Source organism: Tamandua tetradactyla, chromosome 7, assembly GCF_023851605.1.
Source record: "Tamandua tetradactyla isolate mTamTet1 chromosome 7, mTamTet1.pri, whole genome shotgun sequence".
Classification (NCBI taxonomy): Eukaryota; Metazoa; Chordata; class Mammalia; order Pilosa; family Myrmecophagidae; genus Tamandua; species Tamandua tetradactyla.
Window position 1 is genome coordinate 20,191,043 of NC_135333.1, and position 16,373 is coordinate 20,207,415.

General features: G+C 48.0%; 1 protein-coding gene across 1 annotated transcript in view; it reads left to right on the forward strand.

The window, feature by feature from the left end:
- The first annotated feature begins 448 nt into the window (after positions 1-448).
- The window catches only part of PARP1 (poly(ADP-ribose) polymerase 1), a 34,579-nt gene continuing 18,654 nt past the window's right edge, over positions 449-16,373 (forward strand). Inside the window, exons 1-11 of the mRNA XM_077168570.1 lie at positions 449-697; positions 5,858-6,023; positions 7,327-7,442; positions 8,715-8,929; positions 10,827-10,926; positions 11,695-11,811; positions 12,585-12,761; positions 13,175-13,322; positions 14,847-14,987; positions 15,692-15,934; positions 16,254-16,322. Coding sequence (XP_077024685.1) covers positions 578-697; positions 5,858-6,023; positions 7,327-7,442; positions 8,715-8,929; positions 10,827-10,926; positions 11,695-11,811; positions 12,585-12,761; positions 13,175-13,322; positions 14,847-14,987; positions 15,692-15,934; positions 16,254-16,322 — 1,612 coding nt within the window. The 5' untranslated portion in view covers positions 449-577. The remainder of the gene's footprint in view (positions 698-5,857; positions 6,024-7,326; positions 7,443-8,714; positions 8,930-10,826; positions 10,927-11,694; positions 11,812-12,584; positions 12,762-13,174; positions 13,323-14,846; positions 14,988-15,691; positions 15,935-16,253; positions 16,323-16,373) is intronic.

The following is a 16,373-nucleotide window of genomic DNA, read 5'->3' on the forward strand; positions in this document are numbered from 1 at the left end:
TCGGCAGGTGAGCCGCGTTCCCGAGCAGGCGGCTCTCCGAAAAGAGCGGGAACGCAGAAAGATGGCTGGGGAGTTTAAATAGCGGTGCAACAGCAACTACGCCTGCCTAGCAACTAAACGGTTAAAGGGGTAGCAATTTACCCTTCAGAGGGAGACTAAACGGCCGCCAGAGCCCCCAAAGCCCGTAAACCCTTCGCCGAGAAGGGCCCGCCCTCGAGGCCGGCCGCGGGCACACGCGCTGGGGGCGTTCCCGCGGCCAGGCGTCAGCAATCTATCCCGGAGCAGCGCCCTCGGACGCCTGTTGGAGATGGTGGGCGGGCGCGCGGGCGCCGGGGGCGTTCCCGCGGCCAGGCATCAACAATCTATCCCGGAGCGGCGCGCTCGGACGCCAGCAGGGGCTGGTGGGCGGGCGCGCGGGCGCCAAGGGCGGTCCCGTGGCCAGGCGTGAGCAATCTATCCCGGAGCGGCGCATTCCGACGCCTGCAGGAGCTGGGGGGGCTGTCGTCCGCGTGGCGGGCGAGGAGGAGGCCCCTGTGGTCTTGCGGTCCCGAGGCGCTGCGGCGGCCCAGGGAGGAGGATGGCGGAGGCCTCGGACAAGCTTTACCGAGTCGAGTACGCCAAGAGCGGGCGCGCCTCCTGCAAGAAATGCGGCGAAAGTATCCCCAAGGATTCGCTCCGGATGGCCATAATGGTGCAGGTGCGGGAAGGGCCCGGAGGCCTCGGTTGCTCACTGGGTGGCGCGGGCCGCTTTGTGCCGAGCGGGGACCAGGGCTGCCTCAGGCTCCCCGCGCGCGACCTCCGCAGCGGCCCCTGCAGCGGCCCCGCCTTGTGAGATTTAGGGAAGGGCTTGGGGGGGAAGGAGGGCGGGGGCTCTCGGAATGGGCCGGGTGGGCCCGACCGCTTGGACCCCTCCAGCTGGGCCGCGGTCGCCGCTGCAGTCACTGTGCACTCGGTGGCCTGCCCGTGGGCCCCCCCCCCGGAAGGCTCTGCAGAAAAAACTCGGAAAATAGGATCTGTAACTGGTGTTTTTTGCATTTTAAAAAGGAGCAGGGCGGGCCACGGTGGCTCAGTGGCAGGGTTGTCGCCTGCCATGCCGAAGACCCGGATTCGATTCCTGGTGCCTGCCCATGAAAAAAAAAAAAAGATAACAATAAGGAGCAGCTTTAATTCTTTTTTGGGGGTGTTAGAGGAGTTCTTGTTATTTTATCATCACTCTCCTTGGGGGGAAAGGCGTGCAGCATCTTTTGACGCTAGTCTGATTTTGATCTGCCTTGTGCTGGAAGGTTTTTGACCTACATTGGTGGTGACTACTGGCTTGTGGGGATTTTTTTAATAACCTATTTTTTACCTATATTTAAAAACACCCACTCACCCTCAATTTAAAGAAGTTTATGCAAAACTATATAAAAGTCGGTGTCGTTTCTACATAGTGCATTCCCTTTTTGCCTCATTTATGCTTTGAAAAAAGCATTTTCCCCAAACTTCCCAGACTGTCCTTTTGATGCCTTGACAGCCATCTGATTTGAGTCGAGTGGGGCGGGAAATTCCTTCTCTGGGCTTTCTGACAGAGTGGGGAACCCCGTCCCATCCTCCCTGAGACTTCTGAGATGACGATTTGGGGGTGTGCTTTGAGGCAGTGTGTCTGAAGTCTCCTGTTCAGTGGAGGGGCCTTCCTGCCTCCTCCGTCCTGCAGTTTGCTGGTGTCTGTGTGTAATTCTCACCTGCCCAGATCCTCCCCGTCTCCCATATAATGCTGTTTGTTACTCAGCATCAAGGTACCTCTTGATTTTCTCTTTCTATAATGAGACAGGAAAGTGTTCCAAGAATGATCAAATAGCCCTCCCTGAATTTTCTAAAGTGCCGGTACTTAAGATTATCTGGTTATCTTGGTATCCTCAGGGCATACCTAGCTCAGTACCTGGAAGCTGTGCTTTGCATTCAGTACACATTTGTTGAGCACCTATTATACACAGTTTCATTCCAGGCACTGTTTTTGGTACTAGGGACACAGTGCAAACTCTGCCTTTGGGACTTTGCCGTTAGTTAAAGGGAATACAGCTGGTAAATAAGCATTACTGCTGTGCAGGGGTGTATGCCAGCTGATAAAAGCTGGCAACCCCAAGGGGTCCCAACTAATGTGAGCACTTGATTAGGAGTCATTTATTCATGGAAGTGGGGAGTGGTAAAGTGAGGACTGAGAAGAATATGGGCCTATCATTGGAAAACCAGAATTTACCACTAAAGGGCTTTGAACTTTATTGCAAATATATGGGGAGTTTGCTTTTGTGAAGTTCCCTCTCCTACTGCCTGGGTTCTTGGCCAAGGTTCTATGAAATGGTGGGTGGAACTCAAGAAGTCCATGAATTTTTCAGCTCTGTTTTCACTAAACTCTAGATAAAGGTATTCTTTTCTGCAGTTATGAATATAAGCAGCAAAGCAAAGACATATAAATAGTACCAGTGATTTTTGTCACCAGTAGTAATTACAGATATTATCATTTTATAGTTGTTGGAAATCTTCAAAATATCATTTACTCTCATTCCTACTTCAAATTTACTGTAATTATCAGACAGGTACAAGTTTGTTATATAATGCTTTAGAGATCATGTGTTACTGTATCTCCAAAATACTTCTTAAATGATTTGATGATTATCTCAGTATAATTGCTTACCCTTGTGAGCCTCTGCATTATATTTATTGTGCTTTGAAGATGTTACTGCCACAAACGGATGCCCATAGTCTTCGCCAGACAACCAGAGATCCCTGTTGTGAGAAGGACAGAGAGAATATCTGCCTACAGCCAGTGTGTTGGCAGCAAGCCCAAAATGTTGAGGAAGAGGAGGGTTGGCTCTGAAGGAGGGAGTCCTGAAAGGCTTCTCTGAGGAAGGTAACTTGAGTTACCTGTTTCAGTTAAGCTGTAACATTCTGGGCCCTCATTCCAGATATTTATAAGGTGAAAGAAATTCCCTCTTATAAGTAAATGTAGGGGGCGGGCCACATTGGCTCAGCAGGCAGAGTTCTCGCCTGCCATGCTAGAGATCCGTGTTTGATTCCCCGTGCCAGCCCATGCAAAAAAACAAATAAATAAATAGATGTAGGGCGGTGCACCGGTGGGCTCAATGACAGAATTCTTACCTGCTGTGGAGTTGGATTCCCAGAGCCTGCCCGTGCTAAAAGAAAATAGAAGTGAATGTAGTTTTTCTGTAAAGGTATTTGGAGGTGGGTAGAGATGTTTCCTTTGTGGATTTGCTTCTTAATTCAGAATTTAAAGTTAGTCTTTCTGCTGGCTAAGCTGGTTAAAAGCCAGAAAGAAAGAAGTCATTCTTCTCTGTGCTTGCATATAAATACCTTCTCTTACATTTGTATGGGAGGATTGTTGGCTGCTTATCAAATATCTGATACTTTGTTGCCTGAAGGAAGGGAACTGGGTCTTCCAGCCTGGTGACCTTGGGGGACTGTGATGAGTTCTTCCTCTGTGAGAGTTCTCCAAGGTATGCTGGCTGTCCCTACTTTATAGGGAAAGATGCAGGTGGTTATGGCCCCTCGCCTCTGTAACTGGTACCAGGAAAATGTTTACTTAGTAGATGTTGCTAAGTAAGTGATTGAAAACTCTGCAGCTTTCCCAAGCCACCTCTACCAGGTAGATGGAGGCCGTGATCTTGTGATGTTGGTCAGGTACCCCTCCTTGGTTCTGAGTCTTGAGATGAAGCCTTGCTTCAGACAAATGTTTCATCCTTCTTAAGGAGGATGGGCCCCTGTGACCTCAACTCTAGGCTATGAGTGCACTCCCTTAGACAGACTATATTTGGGGAGTCCCCTCTGGTGCCCTCCGCTGCACCGGTGGTCAGGGACGGCACGTAGACCAAGGGGGCTCCTGGCCAAGCCAGACAGAGACCCCGCAGCCAGAGGTTCTGGTTTGGGGCTGAGCCGCACACCTTCCTGTGTGAGTGTAGCCTTGGGGCATTGCAGGGTAGGGCCAGGCAGGAAGGGAAACCAAGGCAGGAAGAGCAAAGAAAGGCAGGCCGCTGCTCATGTCAGAACCTGGGGGCCGGATGCTTCTTTCCTGCATTTGCGCTCGCTCCCTCCATGAAATCTGGTGGAAGATTTCAAAGCCAGAACACGAGTCCCCTCTCTGAAGTGTCATTTGTTGTCAGGTTTGGGGGAATCGTCTTTTCCATAGTAGTGATTCCCCATTTTTCTTCCCTCTAGCCTTGGGGCATTCAGCAAACAGTTCGTAAGCAGGCATTGCCTGATGCTAGTAAGGCAGGCAGCATACCCTCCATAGGGAGCCAGCAGCCTACTGCAGGACACAGACACTGATGAAATAATCACACAGATGTTTCATTAGGAACAGTGGGGCCTGAGGATGTGGCGTTTGATTTGAGCTGTTGCGTCCTGGGCAGTAGCATTCCAGGCAGTGGGAACAGCTGGTGCTGCTGGTCACCCAGGTAGAGGGTTGATGCTGAGGTGTCTTGAAAGTGCCTCCACCTTAACCTCACATCTGCAAAAGACCACTCATGAATGGGAGAGGGATAGTTGGTGTGTCTTGTTGTTGCTTACCTAGGATATTTCTCCCATCCCCACACACAGCTTCATCTTAAAAGTTCTGCATAATATTTAACTTTAATGCTATTTTAATATTTTGATGACATGCATGCCATTTAGCTTTATGTTCTGTAAATGCAGATGTTTGGGGGAGGAGGCCTCCTTTCAGTCAGAGCACAGTTTGTTATTGCTAAATGGGGCAGTTCTTCCTGCCAAGCAGTGTAGTGGAAAGAACTGTAGCATCAGATTCAAATTCGGGCTGAATCACTTCCAGTCCCCCCCCCCCCCATCTGTAAAGTGTGTGTGTGGGGTGGTTTCCACTCAAAGGCTGGTTGTGGTTGTACAAGATGGCTTGGGGGGTACTAGGGACCAAGTAAAGTTAGTGTCCCCCTTCTCTCACTGTTCCTCATCACTGTCACCTTTGGCCTAGGGACATGAACCTGAAAAATCCAGTGCTATTAAGTCAGTACCGGTTTGAGTGTAAAACTTCAAAGGGGGAAAAACACTGTGAGAGGGGAGACCACCTCCTTTGCTATATGCCTGGACTACTGGCTTCCTGTACCCAGGAAATGGTGTTTATAAAGCCGTTGAGCAGCTGACAGTCTCGATGCAGGCGTGGGGGATTTCCGTTGGCTGCCCCTTCAGGCTTGCTTCCTCTGAACTCTTTCATTCTCCCCTCCTGGAAGTTGTCGTTCCACACTTATGTGGTGCTATGAGCTTGACACATTCTGACACATTTTCTCTGCCTCGCTCCTCATCTGGGACTTGTTCTCATTATTCTGAACTGCAGAAGCACTTAAAGAGCCTTTTCTGGGCCACCCAGGCCCTTTGAGTCCAGGCCTGAATGTGCCAGTTGTCTGGCCTTTCCCAGTCAGATGCAGTGGGATCTTGACGTAGAACAGAACCTATCTATGCACTTCACTGTGCCATGAGATAAGTCATGTCCCTGAGATGGAATGGTGTGGGGATAAAAGGTGCATGGGGCAGAGGTCTGCTCTCTTAGTATGCCACTATTCCACTGGGGGGTGTTTTCACATCCTAAGAGAATAGGTCAGGAAAAGTAGGCAGTAGTTTCCCAAGCTGTCTGAGAAGATTTTGAGCAGTGTGGAGCAGGAGATGTCATTTCCAATCCATTTGCAGTTTTTCATGTGAGGTAGGGAGAACAGAGGCAAGGCTGACCTCATTTTCCAGGTACAGAAACAAGGGTTTACTGTGTTGCTCAGCTGCTAAGGGCTAGGGTTGAGGTGGGTGGTGAGTGAGTCTGAAGTGTAGCTTAACCACTCACCTACCTCCCTGATTTGCTTCCATCTAGTCCCCCATGTTCGATGGGAAAGTCCCACACTGGTACCACTTCTCCTGCTTCTGGAAGGTTGGCCATTCCATCCGGCACCCTGATGTCGAAGTGGATGGGTTCTCCGAGATTCGGTGGGACGACCAGCAGAAAGTCAAGAAGACTGCAGAGGCTGGAGGAGTGACAGGTTTGTATTAATGAGGGAACCAGCGAGGGTTCATCTCTCACCCCAAAGCACCCAGTGGTGCGTTTTTGCAGAGAACAAAGCAGCACTCCGCTTGCCCTCTCTTGTCTGGCACGTGTGCAGGTAGAGGGCATGATCCAGCATTGTTGTGCTTGGAATATGGCCTTTAAATTTCAGAATGTCACATTTTCATTACTTTTTGAAGGGACTGCATTATTATTTCTCTGCCTTCCTAAACAGGTCACACTGACCCCAGTTTAATCTGTTCTCATAACTCCAGGACATTGATGGGAAGGAATGCCAGCCATCGTTTCCATGGTGCTGTCTGCGTATGCTTAACTATGTTTTCATCATCTGTCCACCCTTTCAGGCAGGGTGTGTTTGCCTCCAGCTGCTTCAGATCTGCTGGAGACCGAGAAACCAGAATTGTGAATAAATGTAAATTTGCTAAGTAAGGGTCTAGAGGGTGAGTGTACCAGTTTTAGCAAAGAACTGGTTTAAAAATGTTTCTCCTCTGAGGCCTTTTTTCCCGTTTGTATTCAGGATAGTGAAGGTTGTCAATCTGGGGCCCTAGTTATATAAAGTTATATATCATGTGTGTGTGTCTCAGTTAAACTCTTACTGTTTAAAAGGGCATAAAAATTTTACTATAGATGTGTGTTTTTTGTGAAACCAAACCAGCCTCCAGCCTCTGCAGTCTTCTGGTTCTTTAACCAAAGAACCCAGATTTTCCATGTTTACAGACACAGAGAAAATTTAAATCTACCAGATCCTATAAGCCAGAGATAACTTGTTGCTCGTTAACATTCTCGTTTGTCTCCGTACAAAATTTTTTTCTCTACAAATATTGATTCACATGTGTATGTTTTTTCTTTCCTGCAGAAATAGGATCTTGTCCTACATACTACTTGTTACACTTAACGGTATTTGCTTTTTTCTAGTTAAAAATCAGGTTTCCATCTTATTTTTACTAGGTGCATGGTATTCATTTATTAAGTTCTTACCTAGGTCTGTGCACTGTTCCAGCACTTTGACATACATTATTTTAATCGAATCATTGCAGCCAACCTTTATCAGATTGTTTTCTTCCAGAAGTTTTGGAGTTTTAGCTTTTACATTTAGGCTTATGATCTGTTTTTAATTAATTTTTGTGTTAGGTGTTTAGGAAGGCAAATGGGACAGAAATGGGATGGACCAATTTTGGTTCCTAGTGTAAGGATCTGGGGAGGTAGAGAAGATGGACAGGGGCCTTTTAGGGGCTAAACTGTGAGGCTCTTTAGATAAGCATTGCTTTGTATTTGTTCAGTCAAAGGCCAGGGTGGAAGTGGCAGCAAGACAGAGAAGACACTGGGTGACTTTGCAGCAGAATATGCCAAGTCCAACAGAAGCACATGCAAAGGATGTATGGAGAAGATCGAAAAGGTGAGAGTTCGGGTACTCAGATGTTTGACCTTTATAAATTCCTTGCATCAGATGACTTGAGAAAATTAAAAAATAATAATAAGGCCACAGATACCTGCTTCAACACTAATGGTTAAAAATAAAATGAAGCTCTTAGTAGATACAAGAGATGACCATGACTTTTCATCAGAAAGGTTTTGCCCTAATTATTTACGGGCCAGTCCTTGTATTTGTGGCCGTATCCGTTCTTAGGAGACCTGGGAGACTTTGGGAAGCACTTACACAAGGGATCTTTTCTGGGACTCAGCAGGAACTGGGGGTTTTATGGTGGGAGTGTTTAAGGAGTGTGTTTCTTCCTGATATATGAGTCTCCAGGTTCCTTCTCTTTAATCGGAGAAACTTCATTAAACCATGCTTCTGGTCACTCCTGGTCCCTAGGGCCCACAGCCATCTGAGGAGCAGGAGACACAGGTGGAAGGGTAGGCCTGTGCTCCAGCCTTCTCACCTTACTCTGATCTTAAATACGCATATGAATTGATTAGTTTAAGGCATTGGTTGAAGGTTTTTGCCTTCTTGGGTATTGTACAGAACATTGAGATGAGCCGGGGGTGGGCTAGGTTTTCTCCAACTACTTTCAGTCACCAACAATTTGAAGCAAAGGTTAAGCTCCTCTTGAGTTGAAGGGAAATGTCAGAAGCTAGCTGCTACTGGGTGTTGCTTGGCCTGAAATGGAGTCTTAGATAGCATCAATAGCTCCTTGTGCTGAGCTCTCTGGGGCTGGGGTTCACAGGCATGAAACTCTCCCAGGGATGTCAGGCTTGGAAGTTGTAAACCAAGGCAGGATGGCAGAACTGGGTTCTTGCCTATGGGTCTATTACTGATTCTTAGGATGCTTCATCTGTGTGATGAGACTTAAGAGTCCACTGAGGAAGCAGAAATTTCGAAATTTCTATTCTGAGGCCTGTGCTCCGTTGGAGCTTGTTTGTGGGTTCTTCTGAGTCTGCCATTCAGCTGTCGGAGTGATGAAAAATTTCATTGCTTCTTCACTTCCCAGGCTGGTGGGTAGGTAGCCAGCTGGTTGGAATTATCTCCATTTCAAATGGGGGGTGCCAGAGTTTGAGCATAATGTACAAAGCTTGGTGCTACAGAAGAACCAGTATCTCCCAGCAGCCCTCTTGCTGCTAGCCAGGACTTGGCTGGGACCCAAGTCCCCTCCTGATGGGGCACAATCCTGCCCATGTTGCCTGTGGGCACCTTTAATGTTCACTGTATCACAGATGGTTTTCCCTGCAGGGCCAGATACGTCTGTCCAAGAAGATGCTGGACCCAGAGAAGCCACAACTGGGCATGATAGACCGCTGGTACCACCCAAACTGCTTCATCAGCAACAGAGAGGAGCTGGGTTTCCGGCCTGAGTACAGCGCAAGCCAACTCAAGGGCTTCAGCCTCCTCACTCCTGAGGATAAGGAAACCCTCAAGAAGCAGCTCCCCGGCGTCAAGAGTGAAGGGTGTGCAAGGGCCAGGAAGGGCTTTTAGGGACTAGGGGGTTGGTGCAGGATAGGAGGGAGACCTGAAGACCCTCCAGATTCACTCCTCCCTTTCCCTTTGCTGATCATTAAAAAGCCAGGGAGATGCCTGATGAGGAACCTCAGTGCAGAACTCCACTCCTTCCCCAGCTGTAGTCGCAGAGGACAGAGCAGGAAAGACTGGACAGAGTTCTTCATGTATTTTTCTATAGCTCCAGCTCCCTCCCTTGTGAAATCCCTTTCCTACTGGTCTCTAGTCCCCCTTCCTACATCTATTCTTCATGGACAGTTGAAATAAAATCCCGCTTCCTTCAACAGCCCTTCAGACATTTAAAGACCACCCTCCTGCCCCTGTGGGTTTCCCCTGACCTTCATGATCCTTCACATCCCCTCAGGGTCCTAGTAGCAATCTGTGTGAATCGTCCCTGTGTGTTTGTGTCTCTCCTTATGAATGGTGCAGGGAGGATATATCACAACCATTTGTAGATGGAAGACAATGGATTATTATGTAGAAAGTCCCCCTGCTTATAATTCACAATGGTGTAGGTTTCATAGGGTGTTAAAATTTAGGATGGGAAAAAACTGTTGGTGGCTCTCTTGAGTCCTTGGGCACCTGTGACTCTTCTAGCTTTCTCTCTGCTGTCCCTTCATCCAGTTTTGCTGGTGAGTGCACATATGGCTGTGCTGGGACAGTGACTGCTAGGCCCTGTTAGGATTGAGCAGCCCTGGCCTCCCCATCCTTCATTTCAGTGCAGAACACTCAGACTAGCCCATTGCAGCAGCACATGTGACTCTGGAGTGTGTCAAAAAAAAAAACACAAACTAGAAAATCGGGCACATGCATCAAAAGTCCTCAGGCATCCCAGCACATGGATGTGTAGAGGTGGAAATTCTTAAGCTCACATTTGTGTCATAAGAACCAGAATTTATTGAACATTTCTAGTATGCCAGTGTCTCTGCTAAGCACTTTACATGAGGTTTTCCTTTTACCCATCACCACAACCTCAGGAGGTGGTTGGTATTTTTCTCTCTATTTTTGGATGAGAAAAAGTCAGGGTGTGATCTCAGGTCTGCGTGACAGCTTGGCTGGGTGCTTAACCCCTCTGCTCCTGGTACTCAGAATGGGGGGTGGGGTGCAGATACCCTCAGTGTCCTCTCTTGAGTCAAGAATGATGCTGCTGAGCTTGGTCAGCAGCATGTTTGATGAACTAGCTCAGGCATGTTGGTTAGCAATGCCTTGAATATCATTTCTTATTTGGACTTTAAATGGTAGCACTTTCCCACCTCTGAGAAGAGCGTGCTCAGGACAGCCTCAGTGTTATAGCTTGAAAGGCTTGGGTCCTGACTCTTGTGCTTTATCCTTCTGCAATCCTTGTCCCTCGGCCATGGGCTTAGTCCCTGCCAGTCTTCCACCTAGTCTTGTTTATAGCAAGGCATCAGATGGGGCTTGAGCCGTGGATCCTGTACTGGGTTGTTCCAAGGCTCTGGAGCAAACCCTGACACTCCTCCTTGGCTGTCAGAATACTTCCTGAAATGGATGTAGTCTCCTGCCTTCTTAACTGCCTGAATAGAGAGCCCTAAAACTCACCAGGGAGCACTTAGAAACACTGAGAAATGGGGGTAGGCTGGGTTGGAGGGGGTGTCAGAGAGGTAGGTGTTAAAATAACATTTTAAAAAACATAATGTGGGGTGGGCCACAGTGGCTCAGCAGGCAGAGTTCTTGTCTGCCATGCCAGAGACCCGGGTTCAATTCTCGGTGCCTGGCTATGAAGAAAAAAAAAAAAACACACCATGTTCTAGATTCTGTGTCATCCAAAGTCACTGGGTTTCAGAGTTGTAATGGCTCTGGTTCTTTGTCTTGTATCCTCTGTCTTTTCAGAAAGAGAAAAGGTGATGAGGTGGATGGAATTGATGAAGTGACTAAGAAGAAATCTAAAAAAGAAAAAGACAAGGATAGTAAACTTGAAAAGGCCCTCAAGGTGAGTGCTGGGCTGTGTGTGTCCTTTCTCACTTCTTTCCCTCACTTTGGGAAGAAAGTTCAAGGAGGACTGTCCCAGTTACCAAGACCTTTAAGAAGTCCCAAATTGATAGCTGTCATTAAATAGCAACACTTTTTCTCCCAAGCTGTTTTCAGGAGGCTGATTGCTCTTCATTCGTTGTGGTGGTTGTGAGAATGGATGAGATGACATATCAAAGTGTTCTCCAAAGACTAGGCACTTAATAAATAATAAGGTTTTAAAATTAAGTTGTTAAAAAGCCTAAGCATATTCCTGCAAGGCATCAAAAATAATACGGTATCAAGGGAAGTAGGAAGTATTTGAGAGTCATCCCTACTCTATTTGAGTTTGGTGGAGACCAGCCATACCTGCTTCATTCCATCCCATAGATGCCAGGCATTAGGGAAGGTAAACAGGGGCTTTAGACCCAGCCTAGCCCTTCCAGATTCTTATCTGTGTCACCTGGAATCTGTTTCTAAGGAACTGATCCCAAAGGGCCTTGGTGCTATGGTTGTAGCCTTCCCTATTCCCTAAGTGGTCTCCCACTCCCCTGCAGTTTTCTCTGAGAGCCCATGCTCCAGGTGTAATTGAAGTCCGTTAGAGGATAACTGGGGGCAAAAGCCCACCTGATCAAACTAACTTCTTAAGAGGGGCATCTCAGCTTAGTGAGGAACCAGTAATGAAATGTTCCTCCAGTCAGGTTTTTCTTTGAGAAGAGCTGTTCTCTAAGTCACTGGATCTTGTCCTTAGTCCCAGAACGACCTGATCTGGAACATCAAGGATGAGCTCAAGAAAGTATGTTCTACTAATGACCTGAAAGAGCTCCTTATCTTCAACAAGCAGCAAGTGCCTTCTGGGGAGTCGGCGGTGAGCTGCCTTTGTGTTAAGTGGGCCACACGTGGGAGGCCAGCCCGGCCGTTGTGGCATGACCGTCCTAATGGAGTACGGGAGGCCTCCGTTTGAACACCTGCTGGTATTAATTGCAAGGAGTGAATATTCCGTAGTCATGTTGCACCATCATCTCCACCATCGTGGTCACCATTTCTCAGGGTCAGGACGGGACAACTTTTCACAAGGCCCCTCCTGACCTCTTTCACATGCTAACGTTTCATTTACAGTTTAGATGAGGACTCAGGTGGGCTGCATATTTGCCTTGTGTTTTCATGCTGCATACTTTGGCTTGGGGAGCACTCTCTACTATCTTCTGTCCAGACTCCCCAAGGGCTGCCGGGTCTGCAGAGGGAGTTGAGGTCCTCCTGGGAGGTGGCACACCAGCTTCCCTCCAGTTTCCCCAGCCAGCCTCTCCCTGCTGTTGTTTTCAGGACTTGAGATTTGTACTGTACCTTGTGCAGTAGCCGTGGCTGCTCTGGGTTCTCCCTTTATTCTAAATTACTGAGGGATGGAGAAGATCCAGCAATGTTTTACACATGGAAATATAGTCTCTTAAAAGTAGAAAAATCCAAGATCCAAGTATAAACTAGCTGCCTTAGGGGGTGTTCAAGAACCTCAGGAAGAAGCCCTTGCTCTAGCTGCCTCTCTCCTTTTTGTGGTGAATAAAGTTGATGTACAAATCCTTCCATCCCACATTGGTAAATGTTCTGTAGCCTTTCCTCTCTGACATGTTTCTTCACTGGCTTCAGATTTTGGACCGAGTTGCTGATGGGATGGCATTTGGTGCCTTGCTTCCCTGTGAGGAATGCTCAGGCCAGCTGGTCTTCAAGAGCGACGCCTATTACTGTACTGGGGATGTCACTGCCTGGACCAAGTGTATGGTCAGGACACAGGCACCCAACCGGAAGGAATGGGTGACCCCAAAGGTAAGCGAGAGTCTGGGATTCACTGGCAGAAAAATGAGGTTCACACTTTCTGGGCTTACTTGGGCTCATCCACATTCCAGAATGTACACATTCCAAGTAGAGTGCAGTGTTTCTCAGACTTGGTCACCACTGGATGATTCTCATCCTCAGAATATAAAATTATGTTTTCGGGTCCATATGTTTGCAAAACACAAAAATGTAGAACCAAAAGACTCCATCTAACTGGAGTCTAGATTTTCCAATCTGTAAAATCTTGCTTACAGACTATGCTTTTTTGGTTGTTGTTTATTGAGTGATTCCTGTGTGCAGCCCACTGTTCTTTAACTTGGAGAAGCCTGATTTTCTTTACTCTGTTGGTGTTTACTTTTAGGGAGACTTAATTTCTTAACAACTAAAACTTGTATATTCTTTAGGAATTCCGGGAAATCTCTTACCTCAAGAAACTGAAAGTCAAAAAGCAGGACCGTTTATTTGCCCCAGAACCCAGCACCCCAGTGGCAGCAGCACCCCCGCCATCTACTGCCTCGGCACCCACTGCTGTGAACTCCTGCGTCCCAGCAGGTACAGTTTCCGGGAGCCCTGTGAGCAGGGCCCTGACCTGGAGCCTGCCTGGGGCTCTTTGCCTGCTCTAGCAGCAGGGAGCTGGTGCAGAGGGTGCCCGCCTGGGTTTCCTCTTGGGTGGACACATCCCGGAGGAGCAGCAGGCAGCACATGATGGTCTGATGGTTCTGGGAGTCTGGAGGGCCAGGTAGGCAGCCTTACCTGGGTGGTGCCCAGCGCATCCTGCTGGACTGCACCACATCGCACTTCTCCACATCTCCTCTTGCTCCGGGCAGGCCTGCACCTGTTGGTCATCCTGACTGGGGTCTGTATTGCAGATAGTCACAGGAAGCTGTTGATCAGTTTTAGTGAGAAAGATTCCACACGAGCAGAGATGATGGGGTGAATGTTTTTCACTCCAGAGAAGAGTTTACTGCCTTTGTTTAATCAGAGAACCATGCCATAGTCTGATTATTAAGGCCACAGCTTTGGTGGATGGAGGATAAGGGCTCTGTTCCGAATGCAAGTCCATTGGTGACCCTCCATCCCTAGCTATAAACAGAGACCCAGCTGGGCTGCTGGCCGCTCAGGTGAGCGTGTGCTGGTCAGCATGGGCCCAGCCTGGCTGCTTGAAGCCCAGGATTGAGTGTGTACATGGAGGAGCAGACGGGGAGCCCAGCTTTCGACTCTGGCTCTGAGCTTCCCCTCTACTTTTCCCCTCACCGACAGTTCACACACACATGACTTTGTCCTTCTGTGGAGTACTCAGACAGTTTTCAGTTACATCGTTGATGCCCCTAGTTGTTAACCATCACAGAAAAGACTTGAAGGACTTCTCCCTACAGCGTTTGTTATCCTAGAAGTGTGTCTGCACTCCTGCATTCCTCTTTGCAGCAGATAGAAAGCACACCTCTGTCCTGGGGCTTTTCTGCCTGGGGCCATGCTGGTTGATGAGAATGCCAGCATTCCTCATTTTTCCTAGAATCCCTTCTGTCAGCTCAGTTTGATCCTACCGATCAGAAGCTGTGAATGACTGTCATGGATTTGTTTAGCTTTTTAAATGGGGTTAATAAGTACTACATGAGAGTCACCATATTTTCCCAGGCACGAGGTGGGAAGAGAAGAATAATTAAAGGGGCTGGGAGCCCACCTTCCTTCCTCTCTTCATACCCCACCGTCAGCCTCCTGGCCCCTCTTTCCCAAATGCAGCCCCCATTTGCCCAGGACCACAGCCAGTAAAGCTGCCCTGTTCTTGGAACAGTGTTGCTTCGTGGCTTCTCCCCTGCTCATGCCCTTTCTGTGAGGGACGTTTATGAATTCTCCATTGGCAGTTTCCTGTCCTTACCTGTTATGCTTTCCTTCCAGCCCTTTTCTCCTTAAGGAGAGGCTGATAAAAGGAATGATGAGGCTGTGAGGGACGCTATGCCCTGGCTGCTTCACCTGTGGTGCCCAGGGGTTCCCTGCTCAGGTTTCCTGCTCCACCTCTTCTTCCTTGAGAGCAGCTCAGAGTTAGCCTTGCCTAATGATTCTGGTCTTCCATCCCAGATAAACCATTATCCAACATGAAGATCCTCACTCTTGGGAAACTCTCCCAGAACAAGGATGAAGTGAAAGCCACCATTGAGAAACTCGGAGGAAAGTTGACAGGGACAGCCAGCAAGGCCTCCCTGTGCATTAGCACTAAAAGTGAGTGAGTGTGCTCATACTTGCAAAGTGGGGGTCGGCACAATCTGTTTCATGGGATTGTGATGAGGATTAGATGAGGTGACTGTAGTTCCTCATCTGTTGTCATCATTATTCAGGTCTTTTATGAAGGAAAACCAGGGTATTTATACTTTGCATCCCTGCTCTGTGTGGAGCATATATCCACACGTGTCCCACATTCTTAAGACTGAGCTGCTGTTCTCATCACCTAGTTCCTACAAGATACTGGTAGGTTTGCTGCCAAAACAAAAGTTCACAGCTCAGATGTGTTTAAGAAACACAAAGTGAAAACAAAGATAAACAACGGGTTTCTTGGCTGCAAGACCTCTGCAGTTCTTTGTGCTGGTGGTGGCTGTCATGAATCTCCAGGACCAGAGAAATAATAGACAGCATTTCCCAAATACATTTGACTTAGAGGTCCTTTTCTATGGAGTGCCGATTAGCATCTCATTCTATCTATGCAGCTAGTTTGGAGAAGGCTGCCCTAACTTGTGTATTACACAAAGAGACCATTGTTGATAAGAAAAAATTATTAGAATGAAAAAAAGCCAGTAAGCATTAGATTCAAGAGGGGAAAGTTGTGTATGATGAGGGTTTGAAAACTCAATAAAACTGTGGTAATGGGAGATTTAAGTTTAGTTTAAAACTTACTGCTTAGTCATGGCACTCCTCCCGGATTTGAACAGAGGAGGTGGAGAAGATGAATAAGAAGATGGAGGAAGTAAAAGGAGCCAACATTCGTGTTGTGTCTGAGGATTTCCTCCAGGATGTCTCAGCCTCCACTAAGAGCCTTCAGGAGTTGTTCTCAGCACACATCTTGTCCCCCTGGGGCACTGAGGTGAAGACAGAGCCTGTTGAAGTGGTGGCCCCCAAAGGAAAGTCGGGGGCCTCACTCTCCAAGAAGAGCAAGGGCCCAGTCAAGGAGGAAGGTGAGGATACTGTGTTGGCCCTCTGTGGGAGCAGGAATTGGGAAAGTCGTGGCCCCGTCTTGCCACAGATCTGAGCCTTGCCCAGCCCAACCAGGTCTGTCTCCATGGAGCCTCCCCTTGGGGCCCAGGAATGTCTGTGGAATGCTGTCCGGACTAGCTTTTCCCATTCAGTTTTCACATTGGGTCATGGGTGGTGGGGGACAGCACACAGATGACATGAGTGAATAGTGGAAGTGAAAAAAGAACTTACTTGTTTTCCACCTACCCCTTTTTTATTTCATTTTAATTTAATGTTTGCATTTCTCTTTCCCCTTCAAAGGTATCAACAAATCTGAGAAGAGAATGAAATTAACTCTTAAAGGAGGAGCAGCTGTCGATCCTGATTCTGGTAAGCAAGCAGAGGGATGTGAGCAGAGTCAGCTGCTCCGGCGCCAGTTGA